The sequence below is a fragment of the Vulpes lagopus genome, chromosome 9, assembly GCF_018345385.1.
Source record: "Vulpes lagopus strain Blue_001 chromosome 9, ASM1834538v1, whole genome shotgun sequence".
NCBI classification, from domain to species: domain Eukaryota; kingdom Metazoa; phylum Chordata; class Mammalia; order Carnivora; family Canidae; genus Vulpes; species Vulpes lagopus.
Genome location: NC_054832.1, coordinates 70,627,501 through 70,655,191, shown reverse-complemented (window position 1 = coordinate 70,655,191; position 27,691 = coordinate 70,627,501). Strand labels below are relative to the sequence as shown.

At 39.0% G+C, this 27,691-nt stretch overlaps 1 protein-coding gene across 3 annotated transcripts in view; it reads right to left on the bottom strand.

Annotated features, from left to right (window-relative positions):
• The window catches only part of TOX (thymocyte selection associated high mobility group box), a 298,656-nt gene that overhangs the window by 138,263 nt on the left and 132,702 nt on the right, over positions 1-27,691 (bottom strand). For 2 of the 3 annotated variants that reach the window (XM_041769529.1, XM_041769528.1), the window contains one exon: positions 10,134-10,199. The exons of the other annotated variant lie outside the window; for it this stretch is intronic. In XM_041769529.1, coding sequence (XP_041625463.1) covers positions 10,134-10,199 — 66 coding nt within the window. The remainder of the gene's footprint in view (positions 1-10,133; positions 10,200-27,691) is intronic. 3 annotated transcript variants of the gene reach the window in all.

Here is a 27,691-nt window from a genome sequence, read left to right as displayed (position 1 = left end):
TCAACTCTTACTGAGTTCATATATTCTGAGATTCAGCTTACACATTTTTGCTTTATTTTATAAATTATTTGTTAATGAAAAGAAGTCACTCTTAGTCCACCCACTCAGAATAATACCCCACTATTAAAACATGTGCATCTTGCAAGATTCTTTATATTTCATATTTGTTAGTTTGTTTCAGGTTTTTATTTTAAAAGTCAGATCACAGAGCTCTGATTATGAAGCTAGAAATGCTATATCCAAATCTCAGCTGATTGCTTAGTAGGTATAAGTCCCTACTTCCTCTAAGCCTTGGTTTCCACATCTGTAAAATGGGGATGACAATTGTATTCAATTTTTTAAAGGTAATCAGGATTAAATGAGGTAATATAAATAATCTGAGTAATATTACTGGCTCATGAGAGCAATCAATACATGTTAGCTACATTATCATTTTTTATTATTGTCATTATCCCACCATATAATTTAATCTGATCACTGAAAATGAATCATGAAGAATTTCCCATGCCCATTAATATCTTTTACATTATTGTTTAAATGGCTGTACATTATATTGTGGTGTGCATGTTCTAGAATTTATTCTATTAGTTCCCAATTACCACACATTTAGGGTGTTTCTGATTTTTCTGTTATGAACCACATTCCGATGAATAGCCTTATGCATTTTTTCTTGGAATAATGTTCTGGAGTTCTATGTTTATGCTCAAATGGAATCACACAGAATGCTCACTCAGGAGAAGACCTTGAAGACTATGCCTCCACTCTGCAGATACGTAAAATGAGGTCCAAAGAAGTTCAAAGATTTGCTTGTATTTAGAAAACCAGTTGGGCAGAGAGGAGACCCAGAGTATAATTACGGATTTATTTTTTTATTCATATAATAACTAAATAAAATGCATTGGGTTTTAATATACCATCTTAAAACATTTATAGCCTTTAAGCTTTAATACATTTTCTTTAAAAAAAAAATCTGTGTTAAGGTGATTTTTGCTTATGGTCAACTTCTATTTGCTAAATTATGTGCAGACATCCAGGATGGAGTTGAGCCTTCAGTGCTGGCCTATTATTATATATACATATTTTATTTTATATATATGTATATATAAAAAACATATTGTATGTGTTTATGGCCATTCTTTTCATTTTTGCCCGTTGCGTAGAAATCAGTAAAATGTTGGGTATGTAGACTCACATTCTTCCTAAAGATCAGCAGAGAGAACTAAACAGATGGTCTAAGTTTTTAGTTTATTCCTCCCTCAATCAAAGGGGCCAGGAAAAGGAAAGAGAGGCTCCTGTTCCTAGTCATAGGCAATTCCTACTTTTTGGACCTTAAACTGGGAAGCAATTCCAAGTGGACCCCTGGATATTTGAGGCTTTTCGCACTTCCTAAAGTCTTTGCTAGAAAGAAAGCTTAAACTGAAGTGGAGCTGAAGATAGGGGAATGGAAGAGGGAAAAAAAAAAAAAAAAAAACAGAAGTTGAACAGTTGGAGATAATTCCTTCAGTTTAATGAAGATTAAACTCTGGTCTTCAGTTACCCAGAAGTGGGATCTTGGGGAAGAGCGGTGGGAGGGGTCTTCTATGGGGAGACCTCTTATACTTTGTTTACCTCTTGGAGGAGAAAAGGAAAAAGTGTGAAGGATGGGAAAAGCGTACTGGACCTACATAAGAGTAGTGAGAATTCAGTGGTGGCAAATGGGTGGGGAAGGCTGGAAAAGACTGGGAGGAAGGAATAATCACTTCATAAATAAAAGAACCAGGCACTGCGGAAAACACCTCACCTTTGTGCAGCTTGTATGTGTGTTCAAACAAGTATGAAATGTGAGACCAAAACTGGAATATGAAATTGCTGCTTTGATTGGTCACCGATAGTCAAACTTATGCAATTTAATTTAGTTCCACCTAATATCTTCCAGAATATTCCCACACACATAACAGTGCTGAGCAGTTATATCAACCAAGGTGGTTGAGGTTAGCCCGTCAACATCTTGACCTTAAAGTTCTAAAATAAAATGAAGCCTCGCTGAGCAAGGATGGAATTTGATTTGGGCATTAGGCCTTGCTAGGCCAACATCTTAGCTCTGATATTTACTAGCTTTGTGCCGTTTGGCCAATCATTTTACCTCTGTCATCCTCACCGAACTGTTGTTAAGGATTAAATGAGATAATGTATGCAAAGCTTTTGCTTAGTTCCTTGCCAGACACTGGGAGCTGCCAACTGACAGCTTTTATTACTATTATGGAATCTAATTCATTCATTACCTTGGGGATAGAGGAATGCTAACCTAAACTTCTAGCCAAGCAGAAGCTTCCGACTAATACTTACCATTGTCTTGACAAGTAAGAACTTTAAATGGAGTCAGCATAAGAAAAAAAGCTCAGGGGTCACAGAACAGAGGAATCCAGGCTTCCCTGAAGGCAACTTCCATCTGGGGCTGCCAGCCCTGCCCCACCCCTGCAGTCCCAGGACCAGGCCCTGAACCCATTCCTTCAAGGCCACTCTGCTTTGGGCATTCAGAAAATAGCAACTCACGGTAGGTTTTTAGCTCTTCCTGAAGGAGAGCCTTCTGAAATGCAAGGAGATCCAGTTGCATACAGGGAAGCCTTCATTCCTGGTCTCAAATAGTGACCATCAATGGGTTTCAGATCAGCCCATTCCATTTGAATAATTTAATGACAGGACTGAGGAGTCATTTGTTTGACTCTGCTTGCAACAGCAACAATGATCACAGTGTACAAATAAGTAGCGAGGAATGTATGGAGACAATTTTCCAAGACAGTCATCAATTAATTTCAAACCATCAGGGTTATAGTTATAAATTTTTATATCGAAACTGTGAAATAACACAGATCAGAAAAAACACAGGAGAAAGAAAAAAAACACGGATAGACATAAAGATTAAACTGAAACCGTGTGTTTCTGGGAAGTCTAGCTAAGTCTGCTCCCAAACCGAGGAACTGAAACTGCAAAGGGAAACTTGACACTTTTTTTTAAAGGTGTTTAGGTGGCAGCTGAGGATATGAAGAAGGAGGTCTCAGGAGAGATACGGGTGGGTGGAAGAAACCTCAGCTTTTCCAAGCCTCAGTGTTCTTATGCTAAAAATGGGCAAAATCGTTTCTACTTGACATATTGGCATAATAAAATTTTAGTGTTTGTTTAGAACAATCTGTGTCTTGGAAATGGAGTTGGCATAGACAGATGACATCATTCAACATATCTCTATTCTTAACTTGAAATACCATACCTATTTTTTAGACATTCTTTAGTGACAGGTTTGCTATAATAAGTGCCAGACAAAAAAATCTAGCATGTTATATATTGCAAAACTTCACAGGAAGGATCATTTAGCTTTTCATAATTGTTCATATGCTAAAGAAAAAAAATCTACAAAGTACAATTTCTTACAAGCCAATGGGCTGCTCTCAAAATGTAGTCAGTGCCACTGCAGAACTGGTGAGGTGGTGTCCTGGAGTCACAGCACCCCTTCCCAGTGCCAAAATGTCTTGGTGTCACTTGACAGTTGCCCACCAAACAAACCGTCCTCCAGATGAAGCTCGCTGTTTTTTGAGAATCTGATTTATACCACCAATGCTATAACACTCAGACATTTTCATCGTTTTTATCACTGAAATGCATTTTCCTAATGCTTGAAAAAATATACTATTAGACAATTATCATAAAATTCTCAAGCATACTCAGCAACAAACATTCATTTTGTGAAATAAAAAATGAGTCTTATATTCACAAATCCCACAGCTTGGAAATGTATATGATACACAACATTTAACCTGTCAGCTGCCTCATTAGTATCAATGAGTGGGAACTGGCAATCAGTAGATGGTGTGCTCTACATGTGTTTATGTTTTAAAATGTTCCCAAAATAGCTCTGCCTGAGAGGTTGATATAAAACACTTCAACTGGACAAATGAATTTCAGTTTAAATCTTATGGTCTACTTAAACTTTTTTTGAGGAATCCATGTTTCTTCTGTAACTGATCATTTATAGCTAATGGAGTCAATACCCCTCTAATGATAATAATGATGATAATAATGATAAAAACTGGCTAGATAAAAAGTCATCTAAATTTCAGTCGTACCAATATGTAAATGATCAAGAAAATACTCAGGGAGACTGATGTGTGTTTGACTACCAAGAGCCCTAAGATATATATTTGTATGGCGCCCGTGTTCAGAATCCATACAGCTATTAAGACATTTTTATAAACTGTAAGAAATATGTGAGCTATTTCAAGATATAATTCTGAAAAACAGACTTCCATGTAAGAAGCCAATTTAGGAAGAAAACAACATAAACAATAGTAACTTGTGTGCTCAAGTGAAGCATCTTTTTAATTTTGAGTAATGAAGATGTCAAGCCAAATGCTAGAGTAGTTTAACTTAATTAGGTGGCCTATTTTTCCAGGCATCCTTTCATTTCCCATTGAAAACTCAGCTTGTATGCAAGGCAACAAGAGCAATTTTGTCTGTAATGAATACCTCCGGGACTGCGCAGAGTAATCATTTGAGTGTTATGCTGAAGACTGGTTTGAGTAACTAGTTTGGGCTTGTTAAGATGCCAGACTTTGTTGGACTAACTAGATGACTCAAAGCATGGCGGCTTTGCCATTTTATTGGGTCAATGGTCAAAAAGTCAAGTTGACTTTACTCCTGAAATTTCTGCCAAAAGGAACCAATCTAAAAATAATTGGTCTAATTTATAGTTCAAATTTATGTCACAATCATGGACATTTTATGACCCATAGTCAAGAGATTTTTTTTTTTTTTCAAAAAATGCTCTTTAAAATAGTATACCTTCTAGGCCCTTTTTTCATACCTCATTTACACTTGAACCTGGAGTTTTTTTCTTACTAGAAAAACATGTAATTAAAAATATATAGCTTTCAATACGTTTGTAGATCTCAAGACACTGTGATTCTAACAGTAGATTAAAGAAATTAACGTACAGAGGAGCTTGGAGAGTCCTTATTGGTTCCACTGCCATTGTATTGCTTATGACAAATAGCAGTACAATAATTATTGTAGGAATAACTGCCTATTACCATCTGGTTTATTATCACATTAATTCTTTGAGTCTTGTACTTGAAATGATTGCCTTAGGAGATGGGAGGGGTGGTGCCTTTTGTTAACATGGCGAGGTATCAGTGACCCAGGTGGAGAGAAGCTACTGGAATGCAACGGGCAGGTCCAGATTTACTAAATGGCTGCTGTGCAGGACTGAAAATCATCACAAAGAGTTAGAAGACCTAAAAAGTTAATGTGATTTTTAAGGTACATAAAATATTTTAATTGCTTATTCATCTTCCAACAAATAATAGCGCATATTTCTGATGTCAGACACACTAGGCCCAGGAGATCCAGGGAGAAGCAGGGGCCAGTCCTGTCCTCAAGAGCTCATAATCACATGGGAAAGGCAAGGAAATGGGTGCCAATTCTAGTACACTACATGCCATGGAGGGGCAAATATGTACTTCGGTACCTCCGACTATACACTGGAGAGGCAAGGAGGTGTGTGAGGAGGAAAGAGACATGGATCATTTGGCAACAGAGAGCAGGGAAATGGAAAGGTGAAAGTGAGGAAAGATGAGAGAAGTTAAGGAGAAACTGTGAGCCTGGGGCCTAAGCAATAATTATGTAGAAGGGAAGAGGAGACAGATTCAAAAGTTATGCCAAAAAGTAGAATCAACACTAACTAGTGATAAGGGAGACTCTTAAAATCTCTGTCTTGATGACTGAGTAGATGGTGTTAAGCCTTAGGACTACAGGCAATAGAAAAAGAAGAAGAAGAAGAAGAGTTTGAGCTGCAGTCAGAAACAGATGCCCAGTGGTGTTAGAAATCACACCTGAAACTCACATGAGAGGACTGCCCTAAATATATGGATGCCCTTCAACTTTTCTATTCAAAATATGTGATATGAAATGTAAGTTAAATGCTTAGTTTTAAGATTCTAGGGGAAAACTGCTTCTATTTTATCATTGTCATGATAAAATGAGATGAAAATCTCGAGATCTGAGGGCCAGGTAAGAGAGAGGACTTCAGTGGAGTGAAGAGAAAAGAAGCAGAGTGAAATCTGATCACCACCTGAAATAATCTAAAATCAGATCTCACATCAGGACACTTAATATTTAGGGTTTAGGATGATGCTCAGAATTAACAATAAAAATTAGTTCAAGCTTAAAGGATAACTATTCTTGGAGATAAGGAGGAAGGAGAGGAGGAGAGTAAGAAGAAAGGAGGATGGGAGGAAAGGGTTAGGAAGCCAGGGGATAGTGATGGAAACCAAAGAGAAGGAACTGGTTTAGCAGCGTGAAGCCAAGGTCAAGGAAGAAGTGATTGATTGAAAATATGGTTCAATTAGGTAGTCTTCTTAAGAATTTAGCTTCTCTAAGACCTGACACTAGAAAAATCTTCTGATTCCCCCATCAAGTGATTATTTCTTGTATAAAAAACGTCAGTCCTTTGCTACCTTTTTCACACATTACCCCAACTGAGGAATGGATGAGAATGTTTCTGCATCCAGAGAAGGTGAGCGGGGGAACATGTTGCCAGTTTGGGTGGAAAGCTCAGAATGAACAGGTAGCTATGGAAGATGATATTCTGGACACTTTCATAGAAGAGAGAATGAGAAAAAGTAATGGCACATACTCAAAACTAAACATAAATAAATAACCTTCGTGCCATAAAAAGTTTCAACCAAGAGAATCAGACTCCTCTTCTGTTTCCTTTGATGTAGTTAATTCAAATGAACACTTACATCTTGAGTAGAATCACATATGAGGAGCTACCAAAGGTACAATAATTCTAGGGGCTAGAGAAAGGGGCTTGAGTCTTTTCAGGGAAAGAGAAAGGCCTGACAGCGTGAGTCTGAGTGGGCTCAGAAGATTCTAGAGAAGATTCAGAGCTAAGTTGGGAAGCCCAATCCCTTCCTGCCTTGCTGTTGTGTGCTCTGCCATTTTGGTCAATCAGACGTGACAGGTTAAGAATGAGAAAGATGGGAGTTTATGAAGGACTGTTGGCCACTCTTCATGTCTGGCTTTCCTTTCTTTAGCATGCTCACATATTCCCACAAACTACTTGGGTGTGTGTGGGGGGAATCTGCAATCTCATGAGGAATTAAGCAACATGGGCCCCCTTAGCCAGGGTCTGGGAACACACTAAAAAATCTTGTATCACATGCTTCTAATTCTATGCAGAGTAAAAAAAAAAATTAAATGGTGTTTATATTAAAGTACTGAATGGGGCACCTGGATAGCTCACTCAGTTAAGCTTCCAACTCTTGATTTTGGCTCAGGTCATGATCTCAGAGTTGTGAGATCAGGCTCCGTGCTGGGCGTAGAACCTGCTGGAGATTCTCACTCTTCCTCTCCTTCTGCCCCTCCCTCAGCCCCAGCTGCACACTCTCTCAAAAATAAAATCAAGTACTGAGTGGCCAGCACACTTATAACTAGTTATTAGAGAAGAAAAGAGTCAATATTCCAAGAATGGGGCCAGGGAGAAGTGGAAATGTCATGGGTTTTTATTGCATATTTGTCAGGCTTATTATAAGGTAGTATACTCAATTTAAAAGCTGCCTATCAATTACAAAACTGTATGCAAAAAAATTTAAGGATTTGTATACACTAGCTTAAGAGGTATAGAATGCCTGCAGTAGATAGTGCCAAAGAGGCCTTTGGGACCGTCTAAAAGAATATCATTAATTTTTACAGTGTACTTCCATTTCTGGAACCATTCCAGCATTGGCTTTCTATAAAAATCATTTCAAGTTTAGAATTATGCTATTTGCTCGCAGCAACATCACAGGCACAGTACTGTACCATATGTTGCTACTTAGCAACTTAGTCTGTAAGTCCCAAAGCATGTACTGATTTGAAAATTGAACAGGAATTATAATTGTTGAGTGATGCTATGAGGCAAGTTGTCTTGGATTACTAAACTATGCAGATGTTTGATGTTATGTAGGAAAAGGAATAAAACTATTTTTTTTTTCCTGTAAGATGACTAAAATCCTACTTATGTTGCCGAAAGGGGTAAATTGATTAAAATTCCCTAAAAGAATACCAGGTAATGAATTTTTGAACACACCATATTACAGTAAACAAAAGGAATGTTAAGTGTAAAATTTAGCTAAGGCCATTCAACTTATGTAATTTGCAAAGTTTATTCCCCCCAGAGTATGTATTATCTTGCATTAGTCTAATTTTTAAAGTAGCACATTCAAAAAAATTTTCATATGTGCTACATTATTAAAAAATAGTTTGCTTCTGGCACACAAACCTGCCCTGTCTTTACAAGGCCCCAAAAGTATTTGGGGCTCTTTACTCTTTCATTAATTATCACTGATATTTAAAACATTCTTAGTAACTCCTGATTGAAATATTAAAAGAAATAATGTTAGTTGTTTGATTTTAGTCAGGGCTTAATAGTAGCCATTGTATTTGAATTTAAAAATCTAAGGAGCCAAGTTGTTATGATGTATATGCTTTGAATTTCCAATCCTTTATCCAAAAGTCTTTAAGACGGACATAATGATTCTCTGAAAGGGAGCAGCTGCTTTATAACAGCAATCATTTATTGAGTTTGTGTTTCTACTGTTTCAAACAAATTCAATTAGCCCTTACACTTCAAAACCCTAAAGGCACCAAAGAGATGATACTGGGTTGCTTTAATCTAATAGTAATACTAAACTTGTCAGTACAGTTTGGGGATTGATGGTTAGAAGAAAATTAATAGTAACATTTTTCATTTTTTAATCAAACAGTCCTATTCACAACTACCTATGGATCTCTGAGGCTACTTAGCCGAATGAATTCAGTGAAGTAAGAATTGTAAATCCAAGCTCAGCCTTGCAAAGGTATTCTGAAAGTGATCAACTCGGTTGAATGGAAGGAAAAGGAGTCCAGATCTTTGAACTGAATGATGACCTTCTCGTCTGGACAATATAGTGTAGCTTCCAGAATGTCTGCCAGAGAAGGCAGTGATCGTAATGACTTCGAAATGCAAAGTTCATGGAGAGGCAGGCTCGCCTCTGTTTTGAGTTAAGCACAAGACATTTTGTTCTTAGAGAAATTTCAAAGCTTCACAAAGTGCGCCCTTAACATATACATTAGATTAATTCACTGACAACCACCATGAAAAAAAAAATAGAAGTTTTATTTTTGTTCTCTAGGCCCTCACCCATCCCAGCTATCAAATCTCTTTGGGCGGCTCTGGAGGCATTAAAAAACTCCTATGTTAGAGTTTATGCCATAGTTACCGATACATGAAACTTCAAACAGCCATGGTTTGGCTATTCCAGAAAAAAAAAAAAAATCAAATCTACAAAATGCTCCTATGAACTCTCCCTCGCTTGTACTTATCCATTTATTTATTTTTGCTCACAGTGTCCTTACAGATTACTTTATGCTGGCACCGTGGGGCGGTTATAATTTTGCTTTAAATGCCCTCACCAGATTAAAGGGCCTGGTCTTAAGTACCTAAAAATAAATAGCCCAGAATTTACTTTTATAAATGTAACCATTTACATTTTCATTGGATTTTTGTTGTCACTTCTCATGATGAACTACCTCGTCAACCATTCCCAGTGAAAGGGCTACAAACATGCTCTTGAAAGTCTCAATCACAGCATGCACTTGGGCTCCAAAGCTACCCACCAGGCAGATCCTGAAAGCAGCCATACAGCGCCCACCGGCCACGTGCTTTCGGTTATAAATGCAACGTTGTATTGCAAACTGCCCCAATAGTTGATAATTAAAGCTACTTGTGACATGTGTAGCTTATAATGATTAACTCGTCTATCGTCAGAAGCACAAATAACCTGCACCTGTAAAGACTTTATTTCCTAAAGGTAAAACAACTGTTTAGGAAAGATCATGCTGGCAAAACAGCTGCTTGCCATTCTGGAGAGGAAACAAGGTAGTATCTTTCAACAAATGCCAACTCCGGTGTTTTATCAGCTCTATCTCATTAACTGGAAACAAGGCTTAAATGCTTTGTTTATAAATTATGATTATTCCTGATTGCGGCAGTTACTGATAGTGCTACTCATTTGCAATGCAACTCTTTGAATTTGTTTAATTACAATTTGAAACAAGGCAGAGAAGATTAATTAACCCACCTGGCTGGCTGGCACATAGTCCTGGCTCGGCTCTGTCATGCTCATATACATGTTCTCACCGTCAAACTGCGAATGAAATAATAGTAAACATTCAGCAATCTTGACTGTGTGCATGTTTGTTGTTGCTGTTTTCACCATCAAACTGGAAAACAGTAGCCATAAAAAAAAAAAAATACTGTGGTTGGGAGTACAGAAAATCTGTCATAGCAAGTGAGCCACATCTTTTCTCTGATGTTTCTGTTGTCATCTTTCCTGACCCTGGATGTCAGTGATTTGGAGTAATTAGTGCTCTAGTAATTACAGCAAGCAAGCAAGAAATGAATGGTTTCCTTTCATCTGCAATCTGTTTTAAAACAAAAATGGCTCATTTTGCATACCATGTATACATACTGCAGTTCAGTTGTAATGAAGTATTAAATGAATGGCACTGTATGCTATACAAATACACCAAGGCACAGCTCAGTGCACTCTGAGTTTAGCTCTCAAAGGTGAAGAAGTGCAGAGTTGTTATAATAGACTAACACTGGCTTCATTGCAATAGCCTTATGATGAACAGTTTTAACTTTATAATAATCCTTGAAAAGAGCATGTGGCATTACAACTGTGGCTAAGAACGATAATGCCAATGAATACCGGGAAGAATCTACAAGCTCCACGATTAAACACTCCTGTCCAAAGTTTCTCAAAGGTCTAGAATGAATGTTGGTATTACAGATGCACAGAGATTCATACACAAATGTACAAGGTAGGGACAAGAAGGGAGGAGGAGATTCGTGGGGTGGTACAAGTGCAGAACCGTCGGATAGTCCAAGCAACAGGGACATAACAACAACATACTTTTCATTATTTGGGTTTTCAAAAGCAGTAATCACTCCATTCAGACTTAATCCCCGGCTATCTTTAGTCATTTGATCAATGGGCAAAGCATCCCTATACTTTCACTGCCAGACTAATTTCAGATGTGGGAACTCGAAAATCTGAAAAATTGCTTTTCAAGACAGAACAGTGTTATTGATGGAGGCGCAAGTGCACAACAATACGGACATATTCTATATACCATCAAAAAAGAGAAAACCGTGTTACAGACATCACATTCCACCAACTATGAGCTGCTCACATGAGAGGGTCGTACAAACCCTGGGATACCCCCAAGGTCTCTGAACTGGAACGTACAGCGGGTGTGTGCCCTGGAGATTCACACAGACACGGGAAGACCCTCGTAAGGACACTGAAGCACTCACAAGGTTAAGTTCAAGGATCCAAAGGGTTTCCACACACATCACCCTGCAAATGTATTTCACTTGATATGAACAAACTTACTTATCTAAACAGATATGAAATCACTTATTGAATGATGTGGTTGTTAGGACAAGTCATAAATAGCACACTTAGAAAAGACTAGCTAGACATTTGGTTGCTTTGTCATCTGGCTCAGGAGCCCTGAGTCCAAGTGACTTACCCAAAGTTGCTTTTCCATCAGTCAGGTGAACGCCTTCCACCCAAAGATAGGCTAGCCCCAGTCAATCCACCTGCTACGGCTAACAGCTCAAAACCTGACAAAAAGCATCATTCAGCATTTCTCCACCCCCACCCCCTGTTGGTTTGTTTGCAAATGTTTCTAATGTTAAGATGCCAAAGAATCATTTAAAATATGGACAGTTTCTCTGACTATAGCAAACTAAACTGAACAGAAGTAGTGAAGTGGATCAAATACTCCACGGCCTATGCATATTCTATAAATGTGTTACTTTCTATTTCATCTTCTCTAACTCGTTTTCTAAATCTGGTGTCGTTCTCAAGCCAACTAAGGCTTTGAAGTTTTGGTTTTAGTCTATCCAAAGTGTATGCTAATTGAGTATATTCAATGTTACTGCTCTTGATGAGGACTCTGCTCAAAAAGAACCAATGCTTAACTACCAGAGAGCCAAGGCTGAAACAGCATTTTACAATAAAAGGTATGTGACTATGGGAATAACTATTTTTTGGAGTACATTCCATGTCCCCATCACCCGCCTGTAGCTAGCTTTATATGTACTAACTGGCATGTATTAACTGATTCAATCTTCACAACAACCGCGAGTTAGGTACTATTATTACATGCATTTGATAAAGGAAGATGCAAAGGCACAGAGAAGTTAGATGCTCAAGGTCACAGAGCTCTTAAGACAGGCAGCCTGTCTTTCCAGCACGTGCACTCACCCACCAGAACATATAAGTAGATTCTGAATGATCATGGTGAGTTAGCTACCAATTCTGAAAACAGTGTCAATAAATGATCAAGGCAGAGTGTTGGCACTACCTCAACCCTGAGATACTGTCCCGAACCTCTGTGGCATTGTGAGACTTTCAAAAGACTAAGATTCATAGTGAGCTGCCAATTTAGTAATCAGGTGGGCAGAATGTCTCCATATATTTATAATTAAGCCTTAATGTTTTGAGAGGAGGTAGGATGATGGTTTGTTTTATGTCAACCTGACTGGGCCCCAGGGTGCCAAGATATTTGGCCAAATTCTATTCTGTGTATGTCACGTGAGGTTATTTTTGGATGAAATTAATGTAAGAATTGGTAAAATAAGTAAAGAAGATCACCCTGCCTACCGTGGGGGGGGGGGGGGGGCTCATCTAATCAGTTGAAAGCTTACATGGCACAAAAAGGCTGACTCCCCCTGAGAGTAAGAGGGAACTCCCCCTACCTGATCCAGTGAATTGGAACAACAGTCTTTTCCTGCCATCAGACTTGAAACATCAGCTCTTCTTGGGTCTTAAGCCGGCCAGCTTTTGGACTGAAACTATACTACTGGCTCTCCTTTCCAGCTTCTCAACTATAGTTTTGGATTTCTCAGCCTCCACAATCAAATGAGACAATTTTGTACAATTGATCACACACCCTGATGGATCTTTTTCTGTGGTGAACCCTAACTAAAATGCTCTGGAATCTTATTTCTGGAGGACCTTCTATGTAGAAACCCAGGAAGGGATGACAACTGTTCCATGCTATGCTTGCTTCCTAGGGCAATGGAAGCCATGTTGATATTGCTAGGATAGTCTCTGGCCTCACTTAGTCCCGTACCTCCCACACACCTTCACACCTCTTTGTCCAGAATGCCTTTCTTCCCTTCTATTTGCTGAAATGTTTCTCATGCCCCTTGGTATTTTCTTACACCCCTAGGGCTTACACCCTTTTCTTAGGGCTCTCTCCAGTTCTGGGCTCCCTCAAGGAGCCCCCTGGTTCCAGTGGGGTTTTTTTTTATTAGGGACGATCTTCACTGAGGGAGCTATGGAGGATACACTGTGCATCTTAGTTATCTCTAGCACCTCAATAGCTTAGGACCAGCACAAGGTTGGTCCTCAGGAAATGTCTATAATACATGATCGACTAAATAGATTATTTTCCTAGAGAGGGTGATCACTTGAGAAGATAAATAAGATTCAATTTTTAGAGAATGGTTTGAAGGCTTTGGAAAGGGGTCGGCTTAATGTTTTACGGTGGAGTAAAATTGGAGCAGAAGCCCTTTAAAAAATGTACAGAAAGAGCTAACACCATTACTCAAATGCTAGATGTAGTTCTTCCTAAGATTTTTATATAATTGAAAAACAGAGAGATGGGCCCAGAATCAAGAGACCTGCCTGTAAATGAGTGTAGGCCTCTTTCAGAAGAATTTTGAGATGCCAAACAAAAATCCAGCTGGATGTCACAACAGGTGTAGTCAGTCCTTGTGGCTTGATCAACACATGAGCCCAGGATCCCAGACCCCTGACCCTATCCCCTCTCCACACATACCCCATCAGGTGAAAGCCATCGGTATACTGTTCACAGCTCCACTCAACCATACCCTTTCCAGGAGCTGGTTCCAGGGATCTCAGCAGGCCTTGTGCAGACGCACCGTTCTTAGAGTGCACCATGTGTAGTGGGCACATGTCCACTTGGACATGTGGAATTATAGTGCATAGAGCTCTAGAACTCTGGTCTTAGAAAGATCCCCAAAGGCTTCATATCTGAACCTCTCATGCTACGATTGGAAAAACAGACTTTTTTATTGGTCACATGGTCCATCTGGGACTAAAATCAAGGTCTGAATTCTTAGCGGAAGACTTGGCCACTAGAACATGCCTCTGCTTTCTACTCCATCATTCACAAAAATGGGGGAACAGCCTCTATGACTACTCGTATTTGTATATGGCTTATGTGCATACCCCACAGTCTTGAAGGCACAGTATTTGCAGTATTACATTAATGATCCTGCTTTGCTTTATCTGGACCACATATTAGAGGAACATTATTAATAACTGTTGCAATAAAATTGTTTTATTAAAAATAACTAATTACATTTCCCTACCCCTTATGTTTATCATAGTTATTATTCTTAGAAGTCAACTGAATTCAGGCATTATAACTTTTCAAAACATATCCAAACATACTAGGACTTTTAATTTCCATGTACTCTCAATTTAAAACCTGAAGCAAAGTTTGAAAGAATAAATAGGCTGGCTTATTTAAATCTAAATGTAAATGGCATCAACTCAGGATTAGCCTTTCTGACCAAGTGCTTTTATATTCTTTATTGTGTTTTTATTTCAAAGCACCAGGGGATGCAATCACATAAAAAGTCATTTATAATCTTCTACTACAGTTTTTTGAAATTGTTTTTAGAGGATATTAACCAAACCCATAATCCCAAAGAGCTTTTCAAACTAGGTAGTTATTATATCTTCTATTTAAAAACTGAAAGCAGACATCTAACACTGTCTGAACACAGTGAATGATGAGCAAAAATGGGCAATATTAGGCAACCCAAACCACTAAAACCAGAAAAATCAAAGGTAGAATGTGAACTATAAATCAATCACTGGCATTGGTACAGGAAATGGAATCTTTTTAGGGAAACCATTAGAGGAAACCGAGAAAACTGCTCTTGGGTAGGGGTGGCGGAGAACCTCATGGAATCCATGAAACAGTGCCACATTGTATGGCCTAGAAAAGGGAAAATCTTACATTTCTGGGTGTTTTCTGAAGGAATAGTTGATACTTTGAAATTTTTTTAAAGAGCTAAAAGTAGAAATATTTATGGCAGAGAGTTAATTTGACATTACTGAGAAGATGCATTATAATAAATCAGAAGAGAGGGTAATAGCCTCAAAATAAAATATCTATTTTTGTGTTGCTTGGCTCAATACAAGATTATAAGTCATCCCTCCCCACCCCTTCCTTTTTTTTTTTTTAAATAATGGAAGAAATAACCTAAGTTTGGGGTAGTGAAGCCAAAGCCTTTTGTTGTTTCACTGAATGAAGCAAAGCATTTTGAGAGCCAACGCAAAGGGGGATCACGGGTCCGGGAGCACCTAGGTCTCTGCTGCTGCCAAGCATGGGAACCACGTAGCCAACAAAAACAGAGCCAGGCAAACTCCGACACGTGCTCCCTATCCTCCCACTCTCAAGGGTTAAGTTCAGGAGACTCAGGAGAGGGAACCTGTGTTGATCTGCCAGCTTCAAGGCCCACTGGGTTGATGCAAGGTAGTCTAAAGTAACAGGCCTTGCGAGGGGCCAGGCTGAAGGCGACTGGTACTGGACACGAGGGCCCGAAAAGCTGCTCCCACTGCAAGGAAAGGGGAGCAGAGCACAGCCCATCAATGCCCCGTGGAATGAAACAGTCACTGGGCTGGTGCTTTGAATGGAAGCGCCTCACAGCTGGGCGCACCCCGAGCTGGGACGGGACCCGGCCGGCACGTGGCCCCTTGAACCTGAGCGGTCAATACTCTGTGGGCTGGAAATGGGATCTGGGCAGCAGGCTGGGCCCCTGGAGGCGAGAGAGAAGCCCAGACCCACAACTAAAATACCGTGCCCAGAACTTAGAATCTGGCCTTGTTTTTTTTTTTTTTTTTCTTTTTTTGGGGGAACTGATTTTATATCTCGTTTTTGTCCTAGTGATAGATTTGATGGGACAGGGGTTGGTGGGGAGACGTGTAATATTGCGATGCCTTTGTTAGTTTCAACAACTGAAATTTTCAATAATGACGACGCTCCCCATAAACTTACAACTCAAACGAACACCTGTATCTTCTGTTAGGTATAGGCTCCATATGATGCCATCACGGCTCAAGCCAATTTTTTGACCTTTGCAGGCACTTTCCAATCACATTAGGTGTATTGAGTCCTTTAATTGTTCTGATTACCTTGCAATATGGTGACTATTATCACTCCCATTTTACAGATGACAAAACTGAGGCACAAACAAGTTAAGCCACTTGGCTGTGATGGATTCCATCACATGGGTCCCAGCCCAGGTCTTCTCAGCCTGCCTGACCTTAGGCCTTGGCCACTGGACTTTGCTTCCGGGACTGGCTGACACTGTGCCCATAGTCACAAAGCCCCCCAACATACCACTTCTGCTGCCACCACAGCTACAGACGAAGGTGCCCCAAGCCTGGCACTAACTTATATCAAGAGGCTCTGCACCTGCACTGGAGCCTGGTGAGTTCTGCTTTTCCCCCAAGTCTGTGCAAAAGGGCCAAGTAACATGCTGAGAGTGTGGCAGAGATGGGATCCAGTGGAGAGGACTGACCCGCAGCATCCCCTGTGGACCCTTTAGAGAAGCCCCTCAAGCCCGGCAACCAGCAAAGCTGGTTTGATTTGTTACAAAGCTATGACACTTGGAATATGTGTCTCCCTGTCTCCTTGTCTCCCTGTCTTGCTTCCTCTCTCTAGTTTCCCTGCACATTCCCTCCCAGCACTAACGCATGAGCTTTCTGGACACTAGGACAGGGCCCAGTAGTACACTGTTCAGTGACCGTGCTTGTAGGGGCCATGCTGCTCTAATCTGATCCCATCTTTGTTCCACTTCCATTATATTTTATTTAAGAGTCATTAATTCTATTTTCAATTCCTGTGCCAAGACAGAAACAAACTTATGAAATAGTAATAAATAGAAGAACAAAGATTTTCCTGTATCACAAAAACATTGCTCCATTTGAAAGGAAAAAAAAAATGCAGGTTTCTAGAAACGTTCATTAACCCCAAACTTCCAACACAGGCAATACATTTCCATTATGCATTATTTAAGACAGCAAAGAATGTGTGGGATAAAAGCTTAACTATCAATCCACCTCCATTCTGGTGAGTCTAATGGCAATCAGTTTAACCAATTGAAAACATGCATGGTTTTTGCCAAAAGGCTTCCCTCCGGAAAGTGTGGTGATATTAGAAAATCAGGAGCAATGATTTCTGATTCCAGGTAGGAACATTGTTTTTGAAATAAATTCCCAAGTAATTTCTGAGTCTCTAAAGCATAAAGCTGTAAAACTATACCGTATGCTTGAAACGAGGGTAGTTTCAAGTGATTGGTTCAGAACATTCCTTTTAACTTGTCATGTTTTAGACAAATTTCTCTGATTCCATGCAGTAAGGGAACAATTTGAGAAGTACATTCAAACTTGCTGGCCATCCTCACCTAAGCTCACTATTTCCACATGATCTCAGCTCTCACCTCATTTACCACAATCCCTAATCCTGCATAGATGTGGAATGAAAAGTATGAAAGTCATGACTTTTGGGGGGCTGGCTCTTTTATTGCTGGTATTCCTTCTCAAGCACGGTGAGCATTTTTCACAATCTGACAGGCACAGAAAAAAAGTGAGAGTATCTTTCTACACCTGTCTGGTCTGGAAGGGCACGCTCTGTTCGGGGAACCTCGAAACAAGAAGAAGGTAAGAGACTAAGGGAAGTTCAGAGCATTGATAGTGTTATGAGACTTGTATGACAGATTTATAAAACAGATTAGCGGAGAACTTATAGGCTGGTTTGGGGACAACTGAGTAGGCTGTAAACTTTTTAAAAAGATGCAAGGACAAACAATTATTGAATAATTTTGAAATTAAAAGTGGTAGTACCAAATAAAAATATAAATAGGAAGGTACAGAGTTATTAAGATGGAGATTCTCACTTCCCTATTATTATTACTCAGAAAATAACATTGTGGCTAAATATAACTATGATGTTACAGGAATAGATTTATGGTAATTAAAATCTCCTAATGGTAGGACAGGTGTTGAAATATAGTTTGGTAGGTTCAGAGCAGACTTGACCAATTAGAAATACAAGAAGTTCAGTTCATATCCACTCCACTTGTCTTTTTTGAGATCGTATTTGGCATTTGTTTTCTTCAAGTTCCTGAGAGTTTCTGTTTTCCAAATAGATACATAATGACATTTTAAGAAACTGGATTAAATCCTTCAGGTTATTGAGTATGAATCTGTCCACTGTGAAGGGAAGCAAAGCTCTAATGTGGCGTATATCTGCCGTTTTAAGGAAATTGGGAAGTCACTCAATCCATTCGTTATATCAAAAGGAGTGTAATTTTTAAATTTTCCTTAACATCTTCAAATACTATTTAGTTATAGCTATTTTTGCATAACCTCCTTTGATATTTAATCCGTGATCTCATGTGACTTTCCCTACCGACTTATCCACATTTTTCTGAAGCTTATGGCATAATTTCCCCTGCGTTAGCTTAAGGCTTCATGCAGATGTCCCCCTCGCAGGGCATATGCATTATACGTGTTTACAGAGTTTCAGTTCCAAAGTTTCTCTTATTGTCTTCATGTTTATAGTAGTTTAAACTACTCCCCTTAGATCACCCTGCACTCTCATTTGACTTTTTTTTTTTTTTTGGTAGCATTCTCTCCAGTACTTTATCTCCCCTTTTAACCACGTCCTTTTTTTTTTTTTTTTATAACATGATATGTTGCCAGAAACATGTCAGAGCTGAAACTAGAAGTGTTGTTGCTTGAAACAGCATGTGCACCTCTACTCAAAGCCTTATTTATACTGCACAGTGAGAAGTGATTGGTCTCCTTTGTTTTATTCTCTGGAATGGCACCATATGATGCTCTTTTGTTCAAAAATTGAGAGAAGAAACTATCACCACATGGGACTATCAGGGGTAAACCATCCAGCCTGATCTCACCAGTCCATTAAAATTCCATGGTATTGACATGCTCCCAGAAAAAAAATGTGATATTCATTCATTAATTCAACAAATGATCATGTTGCATCTACTAGGTGCCAAGGCCCCTGTCTTGGAGATAGCTGCTGACAATAATTTTCTGCTTCTTGTGTGCCAGGTGCACACGTGTATTTACTCATTTAATCCTTACAATAACCCCGCGAGGCAGGCAGTATTCATGTTCCTTATCAATAAAGACAATGAGCCTTCAGGAATTGAGTAAGTTAGAGGACATAGAGCAGAGCCTCAATTCTAGTCTGTCTGATGGCAGAAAAGTATCTAACAGGAGAAGTCAGCTCAAGGGAAACAAACCCCTTGCAAAAGAAAAGGCTTAATGAACATGCAAGTTTTAGGTATCCCAACAGAAATGTAGGATTAATGAATACCATAACCAGCTCAATGACTATCAGGCCAGCAGACTTTATTGTTTTGTGACAGTACCCACTGACTGACAATGGGTATTTCCTATAAGTACATGAACCAGAGCAGTGAGCAGAGGCAGAATGTGTGTTAAAGAAACCACAGAGTCAGGGGGATCCCTGGGTGGCTCAGCGGTTTAGCGCCTGCCTTTGGCCCAGAGCGCAATCCTGGAGTCCCGGGATTAAGTCCCGTGTCAGGCTCCCTGCATGAAGTCTGCTTCTCCCTCTGCTTGTGTCTCTGCCTCTCTCTCTCTCTATGTCTATCATGAATAAATAAAAAATAAAATCTTAAAAAAATAGTTCTTTATATATTAAAAAAAAAAAAAAGAAAGAAACCACAGAGTCAAATAACCCAGGATGGAGTCCTCTCTGCCACTCAGTGACTGTGAATTTGGGATGAGCGTCAGTGGCCCCGTCATGGGACTGTCATAAAGGCCAGACCCACATCTGGAAGCACCCAGCACAATGCTCAAGTCTAACAGATACTCAAAGTGAGTCCCTTACCTCTCTCTCTACTGCACGATAGCCTAGCCTACGCCAGGCCAGTGCATTACGCTGTCTTCCTTCTCCAACACTGCCTAAAACTCTTCACTACTCTCTCAAGCTTTCAGGCAAATTTCAACTTCCTTAGTTTCAAACACCAGGCCCTGCATGATGAAAACAACTACACCACTTGTTATGGCCACATTAAGGCCAGGGCATGTGCCATGCCAAGTGTCAAATATTGTTGACCTCACTCCTGTCTGCATCTTATGTGACTTCTCTAGTTCATCACTTCTTCTAATTTACATATGGCCCAGAAATCCCTGCCGCTACTTCTTTCCCTCCCCTCCTCTGCTTGGAATACCTTTCCCCATCCCACTTCCTGTTATTTCACTCCCTGTTTTCCTGGCAGGAGTAAGATGATCAGGGAGTTGAGCAACCAACCTGGAACAATTCTGGGTGTGAAAGGAGAGATTGAACAATTATGACTGAACAAAAGTCATAAGCTTGGACTCTCCTAGCCAAGGAGTATCTTGCCAGCAGAAGGTAAGGCCTCCTTAAAATCGCTGATGATGTAGGGTCTCTTCTCTGCGCCAGCCTAAGTTGTAGTTCTCCATGGCATCTAGTGCTTTCCTGTAGCCTCCATGTCATTGTACGGCCACTGTTTCTTGACTCCTCTCTGACATTGGACTATGAACTCTTTGAGGGCGGGGACCTTCCTATTTATTTTTCTATCCCCAGCACTGAGCATATGCCAAGCACATGGTATTTCCAAAAAGACATTGATGAACGATCAAATAAATTCAGTGCAATATCGCGAGAACTAACATTGTTCCAGATAGTTCGCCATTCTATGATTCCACAGTAGTATTTATTCCATGTGTTTTCACTTCCAAATCAATTTCTACCCATGAAAATAACTGCTCCCCGGAGGCATTGCAGTCTTCTGCAAACCAGATCACACTCTAGCTTTCCCTTCCTTCCTGTCCTCCAGGGACCAGATTGTCTTCACTTGCTCGAGTTTGAATAATTTGAAAAGAAGTTCGTTTTATGAGATCTTAGATAATAGCTAACATCTTCATGGTACCAAGTAGGCAAGACCAGTTCCAGTAAGCAGATTGTGCCCATGCAGCTCCAGATCAAGCTAGTTTATTTTTTCACACTGACGTCAAGCTGCTGGTGAACATTTTGCTCTCTGAATCATCTCCAAATCTATACCAGCATGCTAATGAAAAACCGACTGGATTGGCACACAGAATGCAAGTCATTCTTCCCTTTCCCCATGTGGTTCGTGAGTAATTCGGGGCCTCTCTTTCCCTGGTAGGCACAGCGGAATAGGACAGAATTTGGGGGAGATTCCATCATGGAGTGGGGTGGAACTAAGAAGATCCTGATAGGAGTCCCGATTTAGACACTTCTTAGCAGACTGATCTTGGGAATGAGAGTAAGAATTATATGTTCTTCATGCAATTATTTCAGATTCAAACAAGATATACCAAAGCATTTGTAGCTACAGAGCACTAAACATATAAACACTGTGCAACATTCTGGAAACTATGGTACTTCCGCCTTATGGTAAGTTTATTGGACTGTTTCCGTCATTTGTTGGAAAGATCGATAGGCAGAAAGTAGTGCAAAATCGGGCTCAATATGCCCTGAATTCGCCTGTGAAGAGGTCTCTAATAGAGAAAGTGATACGTAGACATGATTTTTTTAATCGCTATACTTGTAAGTGCACAGTCCTACCTTAAAAATTAGATAAGAGAAAAGCAATGAGTGGACAAAAGAAAATGGTAGAGTAAGCACCAAATAAGTGAAAACTTTATAGAGCATCATGTGTGTATCTATGTGCACATAAACATGTGTACACGCACATGTTCTTTAAATATGTGCATATTTATTTACTGTGTGTGTGCAAAATATTTTTCTCCGGAAATGTTCTTTAATTGGCTTTCATTACATTATTTGAGATCGTATAGAGGAGCAATAAAAACTGCCACATAAAATTGCAGGAGAAGTTGCCTGAAAGTGCAAAGCACACCTGAATGCTTCCCTTAATTTACAGAGCAACTATCGCCCAGTCCTAGTGAACTACAATATATCACATTCACTTAGCTTGCTTCAGGTGAATTTATTGTCACACAATGAAGATTTCAGACAGTTTTGGCATTAAAAAAATGCAATGTTATACTTAAAGATATAGTAGTAAGATACAGAATGATATAGGTCTCCTATAGCATTTGATTTTTCATTGCTTATTAGCTCTAAGCATTAAATTATCCATAAGATAATGATCACTCATTGTATTTTCTGGAGCTATATAACAATTTCTGTTCTGGTTCACCAATTGCATAACTCCGCTAGATACTTAGGCTGTTTCAAAAATCAATGTATAATGCTCACATCAAAGAAATTATGTAATCTCTACTGCTCTGTAATCTATTATTTCACTTTCTGTAAGAAACCCTACATTATAAATACCTTTCGCACACTTCCTATTTGCTATGAAAAATTCTGGAATAATACATTTTTTATAGCCATTAAGTAAATTAATATTAATGTTAGATTAAATGGTTTCAGGATTTTTCTGTTTGAAACGCCTTCTGAATAGTGCTGAGCAAAATGTACATATTTTAAATACATCTAATGAGTCTTGTCACTAAGAAATCCTTCAATGTTGCTTAAGATATTCAACTTGAAACAAATAATTTAAGCACGTACTGAAGTCAGAATAGAATGGAAACCAAACATTAGAGCAAGATCAAATTATCCTCAAGGGATTCTTATTTTAAAAGCAGAACGGTGTTGCCTTTTCTTCAGAGCTAATAGGACCTTCCTTGGGAAGCTGTATAGTAGTGCCTATGTGCCCAGTGCATATAATACAGGCAACAAAGCTCTTTGGACACAGGACAGGAAAATATCCTGCATCTGCTATATAAAATCCTAGAGTTTCAGACCCCCCACTGCAGCCCACTTTGAAGCAATGAAACTGCATTTGTAATAACACATTTGTATTAGTGGTTCCAAAAGCTAATGTAGTTTCTCAACACATGTGCATTCCTACCTTTATGCAGACCGTAGGCTGTACGTTCTAAAACAGTGCATTTTTACACTGTCTGATTGTTGAAAAGGAAAGGGCTTGTGGATATGTAGTTTTAGGAAAGCTTATGAGGCTCAAATATCTGCTATTTTCCCCATAACTCTTCTTTCTGTTTCATCCATTAGCAGTCACTGAAGACTATTTTCAGTACAACGTTAAGTTGTGAAGCTGATTCAACGAAGGGATTCTGTAATGTCAACCACATTGACCATAGAGTTGAAGCAATTCCATTATTTAGACAGTCATTAGCACTTCCTTGGATCTTTTTGGATTCCAGTTCTGTTTTGTTATTGTTTTTCGATTGCTTGGCCCTAAGCTTTGCTTATTCTATTTAATAATATCATGATAGGGGCGCCTGGGTGGCTCAGTGGTTGAGCATCTGCCATCAGGGCGTGATCCCGGGGTCCCACATCGGGCTCCCCCCAGGAGCCTGTGCCCTCTGCCTATGTCTCTGCCTCTCTTTGTGTCTCTCATGAATGAATAAATAAATAAATAAAATCCTAAAAAAAAGATATCATGATAGATATACAATGCAACCCACGTCTTCTATGGAAGTGGTTCTCAGAGGTGCCTGGGTGGCTCCGTGGTTTGGCGCCTGCCTTCGTCTCAGGGCATGATCCTGGACTCCCGGGATCGAGTCCCAAATCAGGCTCCCTCTGCCTGTGTCTCTCATGAATAAATAAATAAATAAATAAATAAAATCTTTTAAAAAAGGAAGTGGTTCTCAGCTGGGGGTGATTCCACCCCCACTTTGATGGTTATGACTGAAGGGGTGCTACTGGCATCTAGTGGGTAGAGACAGGACACTTCTGTACACCCTACATAGCACAGGAGAGCCCCCTTAAAAAGAATTATCCAGCCCTGATGTGAACAGGGTTGCTGCAGAGAAACCCTGGTGTATGAAATGTGTTTAGTTTGAAATTTGGGTCATCTTCATGAGAAACTGTGAGATGAGGGATGATATCAACTATGAAATGACTCCCTCAAGTAATAAAGGTAGCTCAGTTAAATCAAATACTTTAAATGGCCTAAGTAGTTTGTTCAATGCAATGAAATCACCAAACTGTTATAGGTCTGAAAGCACTATTCCAGGTGCTTTGGGTATGGTGTTCAAAACAAGAATTAAAGAACATCATCCCAAGCTTACAACTCCATTAATTTGAAATAAACACACACTGTATGTTTACATCCTTTGGAGTTACAATTACTCTGGGCAACCACAAGAAAGCCAAATTAATTCTTCAAACTACACATAAAAACTGCTACTTGTCATGGTTGAAACCCGAGAGCTCTACGAAAAATCAGCAATTTGTTAATTGGGATTCTATTTATCTTTTCATGCACAAAACTAATTATTTGTTTGCAAGATGCTGTGTCTTCATTAAAACGATTAGTATTCTGAGTAGATGGCAGTATTAATTTTATAAGTGAAATTGGAATTTCATCACTGTTTTTTTGTGCAGTTCATAACACAATGAGTATTTCCACATGATACCAATCTGTCTAAAAAGAACAATTCTTCATAGACACAAAAAGTAGATATATCTAATTCACAGTGCCCACTATTTTTTTCGAAATATCTTTCTGGATATCAAGAAGGCATATATATATTATTCTCTGAAAGATAAATATGTAATACGTATATATAATATTGGGCTATGCACTACTTACAAAACCCTATCTCCCCCACCAAATTTTTATATTTTAAGACAAATATAAATTAAATATGAAACAAATATAAAGTCATGTCTTCAATTTTTCTAAGGAAGGGGAGTCTGTGACCAAATTATCTTCTATAATAGCAAGAGCAACTAATCTGAAATTAATTAATAAAAGTCCTCTGAATTTGGAATGTATCCCCTATTTTTTAGGCAGTATGTTTATCACCCCAATAGTGCCTTGGTTTAATAACATTATGACTTTCATTCACTTAGAATGTGGTAGTTGGACATGAAGGGGAGTGTCTCAAGAACGTATGGGTTTGCTAAGGGAAGACTATAGGATTTTATATGACCTCAGGCAATTCACAAAATAGATGCCCTTCTCAGTGGATACCTGGAAGTGGCCAAGTGGAGCCCGGGGGAACTTCAATTTTAGTGAAATCAGAAGACACAGAAAATTAGAAGTGTTCAGTGAAAACAGAATCTACATAAGGCAGAACTCTGAGAAAAGTTAGCCTGGGTTCTCTTCCACACCTTGAAAATGGTAAACAACACTCTGTGCTGCTGGGGCCCACCTCTCAAACTGGTTAAGTAATTTTAATGAATAAGGCAAGAAATCTGGTCGCAAAAATCCTCTAATAATCTTAAAGGAAATAAACTACCTGATGTTTTTAAGCATTTAAACACTACTCGTTCCTAATTAGAAAAGTATGTACTAATAGACTTGGGTTTTTTTTAATAGCATATTTTTTAAGTTTATAAACTTTATTTTTTAAATTAGTTTTAAGTTCATGGAAAAATTGAGTGCAAACCACAGAGTCCTCATATACTTCCCATCCCCAGGAGTACAGGATCTCCCCTAGCGATTGACATCCCACACCACAGCATTACATTTATTATAATCGATGAACCTACAAAGACCAAGGCTACTGCTCAAAGTCCAGAGTTTACATTAGGGCTCACTCCTGGTAGTGTACATTCCACAGGTTTTGGCAAATGCCTAGTGCCAGATAACCACCATTACAGTATCATAGGAAAAGAACTATATTGGGGGCGTTTAATTTTTTTTTTTTTTGGTCTACACAGAGTTAAGAGGATTCTTTTTCAGCCAGGACTGCCTCTACTTCCAAAAAAGTGCTGTTGCTAAAAATAAAGCCTCTAGTCTAAGCTCCTACTTGCAGTCCTTACCACACTGAGTATTAATTGGATTTTTCTTAAATTAACATTTGGGAAGGGTTAATGGAAAATGACATGCCTGTTTAATGCTCTGCTCATTTGACATGATATCTTTCCAGAAATATCTGTAAGTAGATACAGGCTTTTACATGGATTAAAATGTCAGTAGTTGATTTCATAAAGAGGCAATACCACAATTATATTTCTTGTGCTGTTCCATCCTCAAACTGAATTTCTGGGAACATTTCCAAGTATCCCCAACAGCCTTTCTAGGTTAGTGACCAGGAATGTTTGCAAGTGACTAAATTTATATCATTTGGGCAAAAACTTCCCTTTGTGTTTCAGGCTATGTTGATACAGAACAAAATAGAGTAGAGAATTGGCAATTATCCTATTAATTTGATGAATGTGGACAGCTACACCAGATATTTTAAACCACCAAACAGAATTTTTTTTTGTCTCAATGATCTAATTTGTTAACCAGATAACTGCCAAGACTCCAACATCATTCTGTTCCATATAAAATTATTCATAATTTTTCATAGTTCCAGTATCAGCTACTTAAGGGAAATGTATGTAAATGTATGGATATTTTTGCATTAAGGCTCTATTTCTCACTCCATACTGATGATGTAAAATGAAACAAAGAAAGAACATAGATAGTTATTGCTATTTTTGTCTGGCTTCTCAAATGGCCAGTATACATTAAAAAGCAATATGACATGGTGGCTAAGATCAACAGCTTTGAAGCTAACATGCTTGAGTTCAACGCTGGCTCTGCCTTTTAGTATATATAAGCCACTGCCTCAGTTTTTCTATCTATAAAATGGGGAAACAGTAGTGCCTAACTCTTGGGTCGCTGTGAAGATTAAATGAGCTGGTACCTATAAACTGCTTAAAACAGAGCTCAGATCATAGTAAGCACTAAATAATATAACTATTATCCTTTTACTGAATTCATCACTAAGATCGGTCAAACCCATGAAGGATCTTTTAGAGAGGATAACAATGTCCTAAAACAGGATTTTGCACAACTCTGTAAATGTAATAAAAATCGTTTAATTGTCCATTTAGCACAGGGAAATTTCATGGTAAGTAATGATACCACAATAAAGCTGCTTTTTTTTTTAAAAAAAAGAAGTGTATATAGCCTTATTAATTCTACAGCATTAGGCTCCTGACCGTAAAGTCTGAGAGTAAGACCTGAGAAGCATGAGGGAAGGAAGGAGAGGGCTCGATGGTCCTAGAGCCTGTCCCCTCTCTTCTGTCCTATTGGATGAATGGCTTCTCAGTACAGGAGGAGAGCATCTCATTTGCTGTCTCCTTTGAGCTGTTTTTTCTCCTGTCCTCTGAGCACCCACAAGTCACTATTAATCATCTGCCCAGCAATGGGAGGGGAATTTTGAAAAAGCCTAAAAATTACTTTTCTATTTGTAGTGTGTCTCGAGCTTACACTTAAACCTTCTGTTTCCTGCAACTCTGTGTCTTAAAATTGAGTACACTTTAACAATACTCTAGGTATGACTTTCTCTTACCTCATTGATGATTTGCATTTTTTTTATTGATTCACTCATTAATTCAACATTTATTATACTACCGCCCCTATGCTCCAGGCACATTTCCAGAAAGTAGAGGTGGGGAGGGAAGGCCAAGATAATATGTTCCCTGCCCTCAAGCATTTCGTAGCTCCTAATGTGGCTCTGTCTGTCTGAATAAGTCC